The following is an 18,440-nucleotide window of genomic DNA, read 5'->3' on the forward strand; positions in this document are numbered from 1 at the left end:
TTATTATGATTTCTGAGTATCCAGATTAATTATTATTTCTGGGTGCATCTGCAAGGATTCTTCCCTTTGAACCTGCAAACTCTGTAAAGTAAGTGGTCCTCTCCTCTGTGAGTGGGCATCATCAAATCCATTGAGCACCTGAATAAAAAAGCAGCAGAAGGAGGAATTTCCTCCTTTTTTATTCCACCTCATTGCTGAGCTGGGACATCTCATATCTTTTCCTGCCATGGACTGGGATTTACACCATCAGCTCCCCTGGTTTTAGGCCTTTGGGACATGTACTGAATGACACCACTGGAACTCCTGTGCCTCCAGCTTGCAGGCGGCAGAAAATGAGACTTGTCAGTCTCCATAATTGGATGAGCCAATTCCTTATAATAAACAAACAAATAAGTAGTGAACAGTTATCTCCTATTGATTCTGTTTTTCCGGAGAACCTTGGCTGATACACCCCTAAATTGTGGAATACAATTCATAATTCAAGAAATAACACATTTCATTGGGAAAGAACTTTAAGAAAGAGAGCTAAATGAAGCATCTCAGGTTCAAGCTCTCGCCACCGCCACATCCCTTCTAATAGAACATAACCTGCTCTGAATTTAATTATATTTCATAGTTTGGGATTGAGAATGAGTATGGGAAGACCCACCAAACCTTCCATACAGTGATACACTGTTTTTTAATTATTATTATTATACTTTAGGTTCTAGGATACATGTGCATAACATGCAGGTTTGTTACATAGGTATACATGTGCTATGTTGGTTTGCTGCACCCATCAACTTGTCATTTATATTAGGTATTTCTCCTAATGCTATCCCTCCCTGAGCCCCCCATCCCCCAACAGCCCCTGGTATGTGATGTTCCCTGCTCTGTGTCCATGTGTTCTGATTATTCAACTCCCAGCTATAAGGGAGAACATGCGGTGTTTGGTTTTCTGTCCTTGTGATAGTTTGCTTAGAATGATGGTTTCCAGCTTCATCCATGACCCTGCAAAGGACATGAACTCATCCTGTTTTATGGCTGCATAGTATTCCATGGTGTATATGTGCCACATTTTCTTAATCCAGTCTATCATTGATGAACATTTGGGTTGGTTCCAAGTCTTTGTTATTGTGAATAGGGCCACAATAAACATATGTGTGCATGTGTCTTTATAGTAGCATGATTTATACCCCTTTGGGTATATACCCAGTAATGGGATGGCTGGGTCAAATGGTATTTCTAGTTCTAGATCCTTGAGGAATCATGACACTGTCTTCCACAATGTTTGAACTAGTTTACACTCCCACCAACAGTGTAAAAGCGTTTCTATTTCTCCACATCCTCTCCAGCATCTGTTGTTTCCTGATTTTTTAATGATCACCATTCTAACTGGTGTGAGATAGTATCTCATTGTGGTTTTCATTTGCATTTCTCTGATGACCAGTGATGATGAGCATTTTTTCATATGTCTGTTGGCTGCATAAATGTCTTCCTTTCAGAAGTGTCTGTTCATATCCTTTGCTCACTTTTTGATGGGATTGTTTGTTTTCTTCTTGTAAATTTTTTAAGTTCCTTTTAGATTCTGGATATTAGCCCTTTGTCAGATGGGTAGATTGCAAAATTTTTTTCCCATTCTGTAGGTTACCTGTTCACTCTGATGATAGTTTCTTTTGCTGTGCAGAAGCTCTTTAGTTTAATTAGATCCCATTTGTCTATTTTGGCTTTTGTTGCCATTGTTTTTGGTGTTTTAGTCATGAAGTCTTTGCCCATGCCTGTGTCCTGAATGGTATGCCTAGGTTTTCTTCTAGGGTTTTTATGGTGTTAGGTCTTACATTTAAGTCTTTAATTTATCTTGAATTACTTTTTGTATACAGTGTAAGGAAGGGATCCAGTTTCAGCTTTCTACATATGGCTAGTCAGTTTTCCCAGCACCATTTATTAAATAGGGAATCCTTTTCCCATTGCTTGTTTTTGTCAGGTTTGCCAAAGATCAGATGGTTGTAGGTGTGTGGTGTTACTTCTGAGGCCTCTGTTCTGTTCCATTGGTCTATATATCTGTTTTGGTACCAGTACCAGTACCATGCTGTTTTGGTTACTGTAGCCTTGTAGCATAGTTTGAAGTCAGGTAGCATAATGCCTCCAGCTTTGTTCTTTTCACTTAAGATTGTCTTGGCTATATGGGCTCTTTTTGTCTATTCTTGGTGTATAGGAATGCTTGTGAGTTTTGCACATTGATTTTGTATCCTAAGACTTTGCTGAAGTTGCTTATCAGGTTGAGATTTTGGGCTGAGACAATGAGGTTTTCTAAATATACAATCATGTCATCTGCAAACAGAGACAATTTGACTTCCTCTTTTCCTAACTGAATGCCTTTATTTCTTTCTGTTGCCTGATTGCCGTAGCCAGAACTTCCAACACTGTTGAATAGGAGTGGTGAGAGAGGGCATCCTTGTCTTGTGCCAGTTTTCAAAGGGAATGCTTCCAGTTTTTGCCCATTCAGTATGATATTGGCTGTGGGTTTGTCATAAATAGCTCTTACTATTTTGAGATACGTTCCATTAATACCTAGTTTATTGAGAGTTTTTAGCATGAAGTGCTGTTGAATTTTGTTGATGGCCTTTTCTGCATCTTTGAGATTATCATGTGGTTTTTCTTGTTGGTTCTGTTTATGTAGTGGATTACGTTTATTGATTTGCATATGTTGAATCAGCCTTGCATCCCAGGGATGAAGCCGACTTGATCATGGTGGAAAAGCTTTTTGATGTGCTGCCAGATTCAGTTTGCCAGTATTTTATTGAGGATTTTTGCATTGATATTCATCAGGGATATTGTCCTAGAATTGCATTTTTTTGTTATGTCTCTACTAGGCTTTGGTATCAGGATGATGCTGGCTAAATAAACTGAGTTAGGGAGGATTCCCTCTTTTTCTATTGATTGGAATACTTTCAGAAGGAAAGGTACCAGCTCTTCTTTGTAGCTCTGGTAGAATTTAGCTGTGAATCTGTCTGGTCCTGGACCTTTTTTGGTTGGTAGGCTATTAATTATTGCCTCAATTTCAGAACCTGTTATTGGTGTATTCAGAGTTTCAACTTCTTCCTGGTTTAGTCTTGGAAGGTTGTATGTGTCCAGGAATTTATTGATTTCTTCTAGATTTTCTAGTTTATTTGCATAGAGGTGTTTATAATATTCTCTGATGGTAGTTTGTATTACTTTGGGATCAGTGGTGATATCCCCTTTATCATTTTTTATTGCATCTATTTGAGTCTTCTCTCTTTTCTTCTTTATTAGTCTTGCTAGCAGTCTATTTTGTTGATCTTTTCAAAAAATCAGCTCCTGGATTCATTGATTTTTTGAAGGGTTTTTTATGTCTCTGTCTCCTTCAGTTCTGCTCTAATCTTAGTTATTTCTTGCCTTCTGCTAACTTTTGAATTTGTTTGCTCTTGCTTCTCTAGTTCTTTTAATTGTGATGTTAGGGTGTCAATTTTAGATCTTTCCTGCTTTCTCTTGTGGGCATTTAGTGCTATAAATTTCCCTCTACACACTGCTTTGAATGTGTCTCAGAGATTCTGGTATGTTGTGTCTTTGTTCTCTTTGGTTTCAAAGAACATCTTTATTTCTGCCTTCATTTCATTATTTACCCAGTAGTCATTCAGGAGTAGGTTGTTCAGTTTCGGTGCAACCGAAACTGTCGGTGCCACTGAACAACTGTCGGTGTTGTTCAGTCGGTGCCACTTCTGCCACTTCTGCCTGTCGGTGTTGTTCAGTCGGTGCCACTTCTGCCCTGGCCCCCAAGATCGGCCCCCTGGGTCTGTCTCCAAAAAAGGTTGGTGATGACATTGCCAAGGCAACAGGTGACTGGAAGGGCCTGAGGATTACAGTGAAACTGACCATTCAGAACAGACAGGCCCAGATTGAGGTGGTGCCTTCTGCCTCTGCCCTGATCATCAAAGCCCTCAAGGAACCACCAAGAGACAGAAAGAAACAGAAAAACATTAAACACAGTGGGAATATCACTTTTGATGAGATCGTCAACATTGCTCGACAGATGCGGCACCGATCCTTAGCCAGAGAACTCTCTGGAACCATTAAAGAGATCCTGGGGACTGCCCAGTCTGTGGGCTGTAATGTTGATGGCCGCCACCCTCATGACATCATAGATGACATCAATAGTGGTGCTGTGGAATGCCCAGCCAGTTAAGCACAAAGGAAAATATTTCAATAAAGGATCATTTGACAACTGGTAAAAAAAAAAAAAAAAAAAAAAAAAAAAAAAAAAAAAAAAAAAAAAAAAAAAATTCAATTTGTGTGATTTGGATTAATTTTAATTGTTAGTTTAGTGAATAAAATAAAGCAGTTTTATTTTATTATTAAAAATAATAAGGCAGAGTAAGGAATTCTATAGAGGGCTATTGAACCAAAGCAACAAAATAAATTGAATTTATGTTCTTTTCATAGTGAAATATAAACCATTCAATTATTTTTAAAAAAATAAAAATAAACATTATTTAATAATTAAGAACAGTATCTCAAAGTATACTTAGGTTATGTAAATACTTTGAATATTAAGGAGCAAGGAAAAAGGAGAGGCAGGCAGGAGAGAGATGAGATAGAGAGACGTGTGTAAGAAAATGGACACACTGGAAGGGAAATTTATACAGATGGGTATTATAATCTCTGCTTGTTTTTCCTGTCTCTTCATAGCTGGAGGATTGTATATGTCTCTGAGAGATTCTGACCTGTATGACTGCTTGGAACATTTTGCTCTTTGGGCGGAGAGAATGGGAGGGACCTAAGTCATGAATTAGCTAGTATCACTTTGACTTTGCATCCCAGTTCTTGTCTGTGACATATTGTCTGGTTTCCCTGTGCCTGAGTCTCTGCCTTGCATCTAAGACAGAGTATTCTGCCTCTTATGGAGCTTAGCTTCTTTTTTGTTTGCTTGTTTGTTTGTTCACCATTCAGTCCTTACCCCATGAGGGTTTTCAGTTATCAGCTTCTGGATCTTTTGAATGATGAGTATACCTCTGGTCCTTCTATTGCTATGTTTTGTACATCTACTGGAGATCTCACCTACTGTTGAATTTTCCTCATATTGTAACTGACATTGACCTTTGCTGACCATGTCTGGGCTGCACAGGTCTAGTCCACTCATTTGCCTTGCCTATGGATGGATATTTATTCAGTTCAGACCTAGGTCATCTCAGTTTGGTCCATCTGACTGGTGGTCAAAATCCAGGGACCACCCAACAAAACTCTGTAAATAGTAGTACTTAAAACTTTTAATTGACTATTCTAAATATTTTTAAAATGTTCAGTATGGAAATTTTTGAACCTCTTTTAACAATGGCTTGATATATTAACCATATTGTTTAGCAGAAAGTCAGGTGCAAAAGCTCCAGGACTTGATAGGATAGTTCAATAACTAATTATAAATTATATACAAGAATCAAAGGAAGATGAAAGCAAGCTACATATGAGAAAAGACTACAGGACTTACAATCTAACGAACAAAGTTAGAGACCTAGGTATATCCCCTCGTGGTTTTTTATTTGTTTGTTTTTGAGACAAAGTCTTGTTCTGTTGCACAGGTTGCAGTACAGTGGCACAATCACAGCTCACTGCAACCTCAAACTCATGGACTCAGGCAGTCATCCCACCTCAGCCTCCCAAGTGGCTGGGACTACAGGAACACACCACGACACCTGGCTAATTTCTTATTTTTTATAGAGACAAGGTCTCACCTGTTGCCCAGGCTGACCTTGAACTCCTGGGCTAAAGTAACCCACTCACCTCAGCCTCCCAAAGTGTTGGAATTACAGGTATGAGCCATTGTGCCCAGCATATATCCCCTTGTTTACTATGACACTGGACAAGCTATTTAACATCTCTGAGCCTCAGTTCCCTCATTAGCAAATTAATGACAATAGCCATCTAAAGGTCTGAGGGAGAATTAAATTGAGTAATATAAAAGAAGGTATATAACATATAGTGGGCCCATAATCACTGTTTTTTTAATATAAGGTAATTGATTATTTTATATAAAATGTCTCCTATATACGAAACCTGTGAAATAGTCCCAAGCATAGATGGAACATATTTTGTGTTTTCGGGTTGTAACCTAGTGACTCATTCACTTATGCACTAAATATTTCTCAGTTTTTAAAATATAAAGTCCCTATAGTCAAGTAGCTCATCATCTAGTAAACCGTGTTGTAGTAAACCTGGGCTTATGAGGAAATCCTTATAAATGGGACCAGAGAGCAAAAGTGAACTATATCCTGAATGTCTTTACTTGTAAATGCTGCTTAAAGCATTGCTTTGGATCAGATGACAAATGAGATTCAAAAATTTGATATTAGCTATATGATCTTATTTGCTGTAGGCATTAAATCATGCAGAAATGTGGAAAGTAAGAGAGAAAGATCCAACTTCCAGGTATTGATTGTTCTGATCAAGAAAGGAAAAGGAAAACTGCCAGGAGAAGCAATTTTCTGCACCTAATTTGAAAGCCTAAGAAGCCAAAGAGATACTTCTCTGTTCACTCAGCAAACATTTCTGAAAGCCCACTCTTTGCCCTGTCTTGTTATAGGATCCAGGAATTCAAAGGTGTAGTCTCAGTCCCCATGTCTAAATGGGAGCCACATATGGAAATCATTACAAGGTGCTAATCAAGATATGTACAAAGACTGTGGAAGCACTGAACAAAGTGCAGTCCATTTTACTTATTTGGGTATGAAATCTATTCAGGGTCTTAAAAATAATCTTGAAGTCACCAAATATCTAGGAATTTTCTAAACCATTAAGACAAGCAAAAACATAGGGTGGAAAGAAATTACATGACATATGTAGGAAAAGCGTAAGATACATGAGAGTGAGTGGAAAAGGATTGGAGGCTGAATTGGGGGACTTCAATCATCTAATTGAGGGGTCAAAAAACAATGGCCGAGGGGCTGGCCCATCACCTGTTTCATTATATAAGGTTTTATTGAACACAGACACACACATTAGTTTAGGTATTACCCACAAATGCTTTCAAGCTGCAACAGTAGAATTGAGTAGCTGTGAAAGAGTTGCATAACATATTTATGATATGACCCTTTACATGAAAAGTTTGCTGAATTCTGGTCTAGGTTATAAATGACAAAGACCTGAACTAAGGAAGTAGTATGCACTGGAGGAAAAAGAATTTGTGAAGCATTTTAAAGAGAGTTTTTTTCTTAAAGTATATTTAATTTTATTGCTTTTTATTACTACATATCCCTATAAAAGTAATAGCTATTTATTCTAAACAATTTAAATAATGCAGTGTATATAAAATAGACAGTAAAAACTCAAATAGCAAAACTGTATTAATATAAAGAGAAGGTGAATGTTCTCAGAGGCAACCATTGTTAACAGTTTGAACATTTTTCAAGATGTTTTCATGAAAATATATTTATTCATATTCATTTGTTTTGTTTTATAAATGGGATCATTTTATTCAGACTATTCTATAATCTGTATTTATCACTTAACAGTATAGCACAGACTTCTTTTCATGTCATGACATACAGATCTGTCTCATGCCCATTAACAGTTTTATGTTGTAGACTTTCCTTTGTAGGGAAGTTTAATTTAATTATTTATTTATTCTACAGATATTTATTGAGCAATGAAGTGCACATCTATGAAACTGTCTACTGAGTACCCCACCACACAAATCTTCTGAGGACTGCTATCCCCATCCATTTGTGTACCATCATGACCATCATACTAATAGAATTTAATTCTGCTTCCTGGCCTCTATTCTATGGTTCAAGTGTGGGGATTTAACACAAGTCAGCTATGCAGAAATGGCTAATCATCACTAAAATTTAGGCTTTCTGACAACCTGTGCAATACCATCTTGCACATGGGAATGGACAATGATTTCTTGACAAAGACACCAAAAACAATTGCAACAACAAGCAAAAATTGGCACGTGGGATCTAATTAAACCTAAGCACTTCTGCGCAGCAAAAGAAACTGTCCACAGAATAAACAACCTACAGAACAGGAGAAAATATTTGCAAACTATACACCTGACAGCCATCTAATATCCAGCATCTCTAAGGAACTTAAACAAATTTACAAGAGAAAAACAAACAACCCCATTAAAAAGTGGGTAAAGAACATGAACAGACACTTCTCCAAACAGACATACAGGTGACCAACAAGCATATGAAAAAAAGCTCAATATGACTTATCATTAGAGAAATGTAAATCAAAACTACAATGAGATTCCATCTCACATCAGTCAGAATTGATATTATTAAGTCAAAAACATAACAGATGCTGGCAAGGTTGTGGAGAAGGGAACATTTATACACTGCAGGTGGGAGTATAAATTAGTTCAGCTATTGTGGAAAACAGTATGGTGATTCCTCAAAGACCTAAAAGCAGAACCACAATTTGATCCCATTCCTAGGCATATACCCAGAGGAATATAAATCATTAGACCATAAAAACACATCCACATGAATGTTCATTGCGGCATTGTTCACAATAGAAAAGACATGAAATCAACCTAAATGCCTATCAGTGGTAGACTGCATAAAGAACTTGTAGTATACATACACCATGGAAAACTATGCAGCCATAAAAAAGAATGAGAGCAAGTCTTTTGCAGGAACATGGATGGAGCTGGAGGCTATTATCCTTAGCAAACTGATGCAAGAACAGAAAACCAAATACCACATGTTCTCACTTATAAGCGGGAGCTAAATGATAAGAACTTATAAACACAAATAAAGAAACAACTTTCTTGAGAGTGGAGGGTAGGAGGAGGGGGTCTACTTGAGAGTGGAGGGTAGGAGGAGGGAGAGGAGCAGAAAAGATAACTATTGTATATGGGCTTAATACCTAGGTGATTCAATAATCTATACATCAAACCTCTGTGGTGTAAGTTTACCTATGTAATAAACCTTCACGTGTACCCCTGAACCTAAAATAAAGGAGAAACTGAGGCACAGGTTAGCTAATGTCCAGATATTAGAATGTGTTTTGCAGATAATACCAGCTGTCCACCAAAAGCTTTTCTCCTTTTCTTACTGGGTATATGGCTAGCCTACATTTCTTACACTCTCTCGGTCATATGTGGTCCAAGTAAATTTTTACTAGTGAAATGTGAATGGAAGTAATGAATACCATTATATTAGTTATCTCTTACTATACAAATGATAGCCTAAATTACAATAAACATTATTTCATACAGTTTCTATGGAGTTGCAAATTCAGAATTGGCTTTGCTGAATGGTTCTAGATCACGGTCTTGGCTGTAGTCAAGATGGCAATGGGGCTGCAGTCATCTGAAGGCTTTGCTGGGACTTGAGGTTTCACTTCCAAAATGACTTATTTATGTGGCCTTTGGCAGGATACCTCAGTTTTTTTTTTCTCCACATGCATCTCCTGAAAAGACTACCTGAGTGTCTTCATAACATGACAGCTGTCTTTGCCCATAGCAAGTGACCCAAGAGAGGAAGGCAGAAGCTGCAGTATCTTTTGTGACCTGGCCTCAAAAGTTGTATGTGGTCATTGCCACAATATCAGATTGGCTATACAGGTCAACTCCTTTCAATGTGGGAGAGTACTACAGAAGAAGTGTGGATACCCAGAGGTGGAATTCACTGGTGGTGGGGGTGCATCTTGGAGGCTGCCTACCACAGTCCTTTAAGAGAGAAGCTAGGCCTTTCCGAAATTCTTTTTCTTCTTCTGATTGGAAACTGGATGTGGAACCTCATCCTAGATTGTAGAGATAATGGGGCCCTAGGGGTTGCATGGCCACAAGATGGAATGAACGTATATATTTGAATCAGATTCCTCTACTCAAATTACAGGGTCCTGGACATCCTCTAGATAATAGTGGTCTTATGACATTGCCTCTTGATGTAGTAGCCAGATGGATTTTTGAGTGACCTCCCCTAAGGACAGGAGTTTGTTGTGTTTATAATAGGATGTATGGTATTTGATGTTGGCAGACAATTCTCCATGAACATTTTCACATTTCTTTATGATTCATATCTTCAAAGCAAGGGATAATGTCTGAATAGCAAAGGACTTGAAAGCTAGAAATTTAGAGATTTGTCTCCTCTGGAGACATTTGCTTACATTCCAAAATAATAAAGATAAAGATCTTCCCCTTCTTTCCTGGAGAGGATTTGTTTACATTTCAGAATAAAACATACTCTCTCTTTTTCTCTCTGGAAATGAAAATAGGCATATATACAGCAGTCCCCATATAAGCTCTGAACCTCATAAGTTTAGAATTCCTCTCCTTGGATGCATTTCTGTTACATGCACAAGTAATATCTCACTCTCAATCATGTTGGCCCATGGAGACTGGAGCTGGGGAAGTTGTTCCAGAAAGCTTGTTTCTTTCTGGAAAGAAGCTGCTCTGGCTGTTTTTGCTGTAAATAATAACTTATTTGTCTTATCCGAAAAACATTTTTTCTCCTGTCAAGATAGCTAAATCTATATATCTATAAAACTGTGGCAGGCTAACTTACTGGCTTGCAAGCAGGATAAGATCTCTGACCTTTGACAGTTTCTGACTTAACAATTATGAACATTATGCCAATAAATTAGACAACTCAGATCAAATGAACAAATTCCTTCAAAGACACAGACCACCAAGCTCATTAAAGAAGAAATGAACTGAATAGCCCTATCTCTATGAAAGACATGGAATTTGTAGTGAACAACCTTACTACAATGAAAACTTCAGTTCCAGCTGGTTTCATTGGTGAATATCAACAAACATTCAAGGAAGAAATAATATCAATTCCCCACAAACTCTTCCAGAAAATTGAAAATGGGGGATACTTCCTAACTCATTCTATGAGACCAAAAGTACTCTTATAGTCAAACAAAGAAAAAGATATTTAATTTTTGTTTGTGTATATGAATACTTTGGGTATTAATACCTTTTTTTGGTTGTTGTTGTTTAGGAATAAGAGTACTTTTTAGCCTTACAGAATAAATTAGGAAGCCTCTTTGGGAGGTTAAGGTGGGTAGATGGCTTGAGTCCCAGAATTTGAGACCAGCCTGGGCAACATGGCAAAATCCCATCTCTACAAAAAATACAAAAATTTGGGTGTGGTGGCATGCGCATGTAGGCTGACAATGGAAAGATCACCCAAGCTCGGGAGGTCGAGTTGCAGTGAGCTGAGCCACGATTGTGCAACTGCACTCTGGGTGACAGAGTGAGCCCCTGTCTTAATTAAAAAGACAAAAAAAAATATATTACAAGGAAATAAAACTACAGATCACTATTTCTTATAATCATACATAGCAATTGTTAAACAAAACTTTTTTTTTTGCAAATCTAATAAAAACTATGTAAAAAAGATAATACAGAATGACTAGGTGAGGTTTATTCCAGGAATGCAAGATTGAGTAAACATTTGAAAAACAATTGATGTAATTTACCACATTAACAAACTAAAAAGAAAAATTACATGATTCATCTAAATAGGCACAGAAAAATGTAGGAGATAACACTGGGTTACATAATACTTTCTTGGATATGACACCAAAATCACCACTCATTAACATAAATTGATAAATTGGACTTCATCAAAATTAACAACGTTTGCTCTGCAGAGGAAGCTGCTTGGAAAATGAAAGACATGAATTGGGTAGACAATATTTTCAAATCATGTATTTGATACATGACTCTTTGCCAGAATATATAAAAATCTTTCAAAACTTAACAATAAAAAAACAATTCCCAGAAATGAGCAAAAACATTTGAAAAGACACTTCACTAAAGAAGATATTCAAATGGCCAATAAGCACATGAAAAATGCTCAACATCATTAGTAATAAGGGATGCACAAATTAAATTCACAATGTGATTCCATTACACACCTACTGGAATGGCTAAAATTTAAAAAGACTGATTTTGGCAAAGATGTTTAGGTAACAGAACTCATATACACTGTTGATGGGAATATAACATGGTATAACCACTTTTGACAGTAGTTTGACAGATTCTTAAGAAGCTGAACATACATCCTTCATGTGATCCAACAATTTCATTTCTAGCTATTCACTCAAGAGAAATAGCCAAGCACGGTGGTGCAAGCCTGTAGTCCTAGCTACCTGGGAGGCTGAAGTGGGGGAATCACTTGAGCCATGGAGTTCGGTAGTGTTGTATGATTGTGCCTGTGAATGGCCACTGCCCTCTAGCCTGGGCAACATAGGGAGACCTCATCTCTTAAAAAAAGAAAAGCAAGTGTCCACACAAATACAGGGACACAAATGTTTACAGTAGTGTTATTTGTAATAGATAAGACCTAGAAACCACTCATATGTCTATTAAAAGGCGAATGGATAAACAAATTATGGAAGATATTTCAGTGGAATGCTTCTCAGTAATACACTTGAGATTACACTTGGTGATATCTCCTTCTAAAGCAGAGGAAGCTACAGGAGATAGGAGATAAAGACCTAGTACAAGACAAATAAAATAAAACATCTTTTCAGAGCAGCTTATGCCCACAGAAGGTTAGAGGGAGAATGCCAGTGGAGAGCCATGTAACTGAGACCGGGCCTTTACCATGAAATATACTTCCATTAAAAAATATGTGAAATTGAGGTTTGTTCATTTGACAGAATTTTGACTACTGTCACTTTTCTATTGAATTTTATGTGGTGTTATTGGCTTTTCTTTTTTTAAAAAATAATAATCCTATGTTTCTATATTGTGGCCTCTGAGCTTATGTTTAAGGAGTTTGTGGGGCGATTTACCACTTTTTCAGGCGAGGACTTTAAAAGAGCAATACCCATTATCAGAAATTTAAGCCTTCAGTGGTAGACGTCAGTTGGAAATAAATAATTTTTTTAAGTCACAGTTGACTATTTACTTGAGCTATGGGATTGTAAGTAAATAATCAAATATAACCTCTGTCTTTTGAATTTTGATTATATGATTAATCACTATTAATCATGCTTCAACTATTCCAATCTTTTTTTTAACTTTTATTTTAGGTTTGGGGGTACATGTGAAGGTTTGTTACATAGGTAAACATGTGTCATTGGGGTTTGTTGTATAGATTATTTCATAACCTAACCTGGGTATTAAGTCCAGTACACAATAGTTGTAGGTAAACTCGTGTCATGGGGGTTTGTTGTACAGATTATTTCATAACCCAGGCATTAAGTCCAGTACACAACAGTTATCTTTTCTGCTCCTCTCCCTCCTCCCACCCTTCACTGTCAAGTAGACCCCAGTATCTGTTGTTTCCTTCTTTGTGTTCGTAAGTTCTTATCATTCACCTCCCACTTATAAGTGAGAACATGTCGTATTTGGTTTTCTGTTCCTGCAATAGTTTGCTAAGGTTAATGGCCTCCAGCTTCATCCATGTTCCTGCAAAAGACATGATCTCATTCTGTTTTATGGCTGCATAATATTCCATAGTGTATGTGTACCACATTTTCTTTCTCCAGTCTGTCATTGATGGGCATTTAGGTTGATTCTATGTTTTTGCTATTGTGAATAGTGCTGCAAAGAACATTCATGTGAATATGTCTTTATGGTGGAATGATTTATATTTCTCTGGCTATATACGCAGTCATGGGATTGCTGGGTCAAATGATAGTTCTGCTTTTGGGTCTTTGAGGAATCGCCATACTGCTTTCCACAGTGGCTGAACTAATTTACACTTCCATCAGCAATGTATAAGTGTTTCTCTGCAACCTCGCCAGCATCTGTTGATTTTTTACTTTTTAAATAGCCAACAATCTTTAAATCTTAAAAATAAAACTTTGTTCTGAATGGGGCATGCTAACATCAAACACCAGAAACATTATTTTCTGGATATAGAGTGCTCTCACTCAGGTAACATAAAATCAAATGCAGATTATGGCTATGTGCCAGTTTTTTAAATTTTGGATTCAAGCATGACATGAAGTAAATTTTTTATTTGGCATTTAATATCACACTTTTGGTTTCTTCTTGTCAAGCCAATTATCCACTTTTTTTCTCAGTACGAAAGATAAGAAAAACTCCAGACGGCCTAGACCTTTCTCATACTGACTACATTCAATGATCTTTCTCTTAACTTTCTGAGAAGTTAGGAGACAGGGACAAGTAATTGGATTAATAATAGCATTCCGTAATATTTCTGGTATTCCTTTGTCAAGATTTCTGCTTGATTTTTGACCACTGACTTTGTTGCTGGCTTTCTAGTTGTCTGTATTCCTAGACCTGTTGGTTGGTACAATCTAATGTGACCTCTTGGTCTCTGGTATATCTCTTCCGCTGAAAACCTAGGCTATGGTCGTAATTCTAATTCAAAGACTTCTGCTCATTTCAGATTGTGAGAAAAACAAAGAAAACAGAGAAAAAAAATTATGGACAAACATTTTGAAAATACATACAATAGGTCACAGAGAATATTTGGTGCAGTTGCATGTAGTTCTTTGTAAACTATCATCATTAAAGAAGAGCAAATAAAAATCATGTCCTACTAAGTTTAGACCCATTGACGTCTTTCTGACAGAAGATTCAAAAGCAACCACAAGAACCTTCAGCAAAAGGACAAAGTAACACTTTCTTACATGTTAAATTCATGTTATAGCATTTCTTCTTTTCTCTTCTCTTCTCTTTTCTTTACTTTTCTTTTTCTTGTCTCTTTTCTTTTTTTTTCGAGTTGTGGTCTTGATATGTTACCCAGGCTGAACTGGAACTCCGGGACACAAGCAATTCTGCCTCAGCCTCCTGAGTATCTGGGACTACAGGCATGCACCACAGCACCCAGCTACAAGCATATTATCTTTCATTTCTGGAGGTCAGAAGTCTGAAAATGGGTCCTATGGGGCTAAAGTCAAGGTGCCAGCAGGGCTAGTTCCTTCTGGAGGCTCTATGGGAGAATCTATTTCTGTCTTTTCCAGGTTCTAGAGGTTTCCCATATTCTCTGGTTTGTGGTTCCTTCCTCCATCTTCAAAGCTAGCAGCATAACCTCTTCAAATCATCTCCCTGTCTGACCCCTGCTTCTATCATCACCTTTTCTGATTCTGGCTCTCCTGCTTCCCTCTTTCCCTTATAAGTACTCTTATGTGGTGTGAGTACTCTTATATGGCCCAACTAAGTAATCCAGAATAATTTTTCCATCTGAAGATTCCTAAGCACATATGCAAAGGCCCCTTTGACATGGAAGGCAATATACACAGGTTTTGGGGCATAGCGTATGGACATCTTTGGAAGTCTACCATTCTGTCACTGCAAGGTCCCTGAGAGGGAGAATAGAGAGTGCAGTGGAACAGTATGATGATCTCTACAATGCACCATTCAGTGGAAGCAAGGAGCTTGAAGCCAGAGGGGGTTATGAGAATGTGCCTTTCACAGTTTTTGAGTAGTGCAATGATATAATAATATCTGTGCTTTAGGAAGATAATTTTGTGATAATATATAAGATGAATTATAGCATAAAATAAATATCAAAATAGTTAAATAACAGCTCAAGAGAACAATAGGTATGTCACAAAGCAGTACATGATTAATTGCTAAAAGAACTCTACAGACAATAATTACTCTTATAATTTTTTAAAGTAAATTAGGATAATGATGATTAGTGAAACTGCTCTAAAGAGGCCAAGGACATGAATTTGATTTTTTTTTTTTTTGTGGGTCAGAATATTCCGGGTGTTAAACACTTAATCACAACTAATTATTTTGCAATTGGAAGGATGGAAGAGGTACAAAGAAAATCAAGAAAGAAAGGTAGAGTAGTACTAACATTTCATCTGTACTAAAACAATTTCAATGTTTATGTCCTTCTGATGACAGATTAGTACTTTATATATTAAAGATGGTATTTTACTCATATAATTAGACAAAATTAGGTTTTATAAAATGCATATGTTAGTGACAAGTACAATTTTTAAAATCATAGGCATGCTTCTAAATATTTGTGTAAATAAAATTCATGTAAATTTCCTAATATTTCAAATATATCTTTTAGAAACTATATAAAAAAGAGTATACAATTTTATTTCCTAAAAACAAAATTTATATGGAAATTAGGATTATAATACAAAGTTTTCTTTTTTTCTACTTTTTAAAAACTTTTATTTTAGGTGCAAAAGGCCATGTGCAGGTTTGTTATACAGGTACATTGCATGTCATTGGGATTTGGTGTACAGATTATTTCATTACCCAAGTAGCAAGTGTAGTATTCAATAGGTAGTTTCTCAATCCTTACCCTCCTTCCACCGCGTACCCTCAAGTAGGTCCTGGTATCTATTGTTCCCTTCTTTGTGTCCATGTGTACTCAATGTTTAGCTCCCACTTATAAGTGAGAACTTGTGATATTTGGTTTTCTGTTCCTGCATTAGTTCACTTAGGATAATGGCCATCAGCTTCATCCACATGGCTCCAAAGGACAAGATCTCATTGTTGTGTAGTATCCCATGGTGCATATGTACCACCAATTGTTGTGCATTTAGGTTGATTCCATGTCTCTGCCATTGTGAATAGTGCTGTGAGGAACATACACGTGCATGTGTCTTTATGGTAGAATGATTGATATTCCTCTGGGCATATATCCAATAAAGGGATTGCTGGGTTGAATGGTATTTCTGTTTTAAGTTTTTTAAAGAATTGCCACACTGCTTTTCACAATGACTAAACTAATTTACACCCTAACCAACAGTGTATGAACATTCTCTTTTCTCTGCAACTTCGCCAGCATCTGTTATTTTTTTGACTTTTTAGTAATAGCCATTCTGACTGGTGTGAGATGGTGTCTAACTGTGGTTTTGATTTTCATTTCTGTAATGATTAGTGATAATGAACATTATTTCATATGCTTGTTGGCCACATGTATGTCTTCTTTTGAAAAGTATCTGTTCATGTCCTTTGCCGACTTTTTAATGGGATTTTGGTTGGCATTTACTGGTTAGTTTAAGTTCCTTATAGATTCTGGATATTAGACCTTTGTTAGATGTATAGTTTGCAAATATTTTCTTCCATTCTTTAGGTTGTCTGTGTACTCTGATAATACATTATTTTTTTAGCAGAAACTCTTTGGTTGAATTACATCCCATTTGTCAATTTTGGTTTTTGTTGCAATTGCTTTTGGTGTCTTCATCGTGAAATCTTTCCAGGGCCTACATCTAGATAATATTGCCTAGGTTATCTTTCAGGGTTTTTATAGTTTTAGGTTTTACACTTAAGTCTTTAACCATCTTGAGTTGATTTTCGTTTATGGTGTAAGGAAAGGTTCCAGTTTCAATATGATGTTGGCTGTGGGTTTGTCATATATGGCTCTTATTATTTTGAGGTATGTTCCCTTAATGCCTAGTTGGGTGATCTTGGTACTGATTTCAATTTTTATTTTGCTGTGGTCCAAAAGTGTGGTTGGTAGGATTTTGCTTATTTTTGATTTGCTCCAAATTGTTTTATGACCAATGGTGTGGTCAGTTTTAAAGTATGTGCCATGTGCCGATAAGAATAATGTATATTCTGTTTTTTTGGGGTGGTGATTTCTGTTGGTCTCTGTTAGGTTCATTTGGTTAAGTGTCAAGTTAAGGTCCTGAGTATCTTTGTTAGTTTTCTACCTCAATTATCTGTCTAATTCTGTCAGTGGGTTGTTGAAATCTCTCACCATTATTGTGCGGGAGTCTCAGTCTCTTTGAAGGTCTCTAAGAACTTGTTTTATGAATCTGGGTGCTCCTGTGTTGGACACATATGTATTTAAGATAGTTAGGCCTTCTTGTTGAATTGAACCCTCTACTAACATGTAATGCTTTTCTTTGTCTTTTTTGATCATTGTTGGTTTAAAGTCTGTTTTGTTTGAAATTAGAGTAGCAACCCCTGCTTTTTTCTGTTTTCTATTTGCTTGGTAAATTTTTCTCCAGACCTTTACTTTGAGGCTATGGGTGTCACTGCATGTGAAATGGGTGTCTTGAAGACAGCATACTATTAGGTATTGCTTCTTCATCCAACTTGTGACTCAATGCCTTTTAATTGGGGCATTTATTCCATTTACATTCGAGGTTCATATGAATGTATACATATTTGATCCACTCATTGTATTGTTAGCTGGTTATTATGCAGACTTGATTGTGTACGTGCTTTATAGAGTCAATAGTCAATGTACTTAGCATATTTTTGTGATGGCCAGTAACAGTCTTTCCTTTCCATATTTTGCACTCCCTCAAGGACCTCTTGTAAAGCAGGTTTGGTGGTAACAAATTCCTTGCTTATCTGAAAAGGATCTTATTTCTCTTTTGCTTATAAAGCTAGTTTGGCTAGCTATAAAAATATTAGCTGGAATTTCTTTAAGAATGCTGAATATAGGCTCCCTAATGTCTTCTGGCTTTTTAGGTTTCTGCTGAAAATTTCATTGTTAGCCTGATAGGGTTGCTTTATTAGGTGATCTGCCCCTTATCTCTAGCTGCATTTAACATTTTTTCTTTCATTTTGATCTTGG

At 36.8% G+C, this 18,440-nt stretch overlaps 2 protein-coding genes across 4 annotated transcripts in view; both read left to right on the forward strand.

Annotated features, from left to right (window-relative positions):
* The window catches only part of GRIK2 (glutamate ionotropic receptor kainate type subunit 2), a 1,201,378-nt gene that overhangs the window by 27,693 nt on the left and 1,155,245 nt on the right, over positions 1–18,440 (forward strand). The window lies entirely within an intron of this gene.
* Positions 3,542–4,222, forward strand: LOC134739744 (large ribosomal subunit protein uL11-like). The gene has a single exon (XM_063666448.1). It carries the CDS (start codon positions 3,557–3,559, stop codon positions 4,181–4,183), a length of 627 nt encoding a protein of 208 aa, XP_063522518.1. The 5' UTR covers positions 3,542–3,556; the 3' UTR covers positions 4,184–4,222.

The sequence above is a fragment of the Pongo pygmaeus genome, chromosome 5 (assembly GCF_028885625.2).
Source record: "Pongo pygmaeus isolate AG05252 chromosome 5, NHGRI_mPonPyg2-v2.0_pri, whole genome shotgun sequence".
Classification (NCBI taxonomy): Eukaryota; Metazoa; Chordata; class Mammalia; order Primates; family Hominidae; genus Pongo; species Pongo pygmaeus.

What these genes read in the sequence shown, in the direction of transcription:
- LOC134739744 (XM_063666448.1), top strand. Translation starts at nt 3,557, where the DNA reads ATGTTGTGTCTTTGTTCTCTTTGGTTTCAAAGAACATCTTTATTTCTG.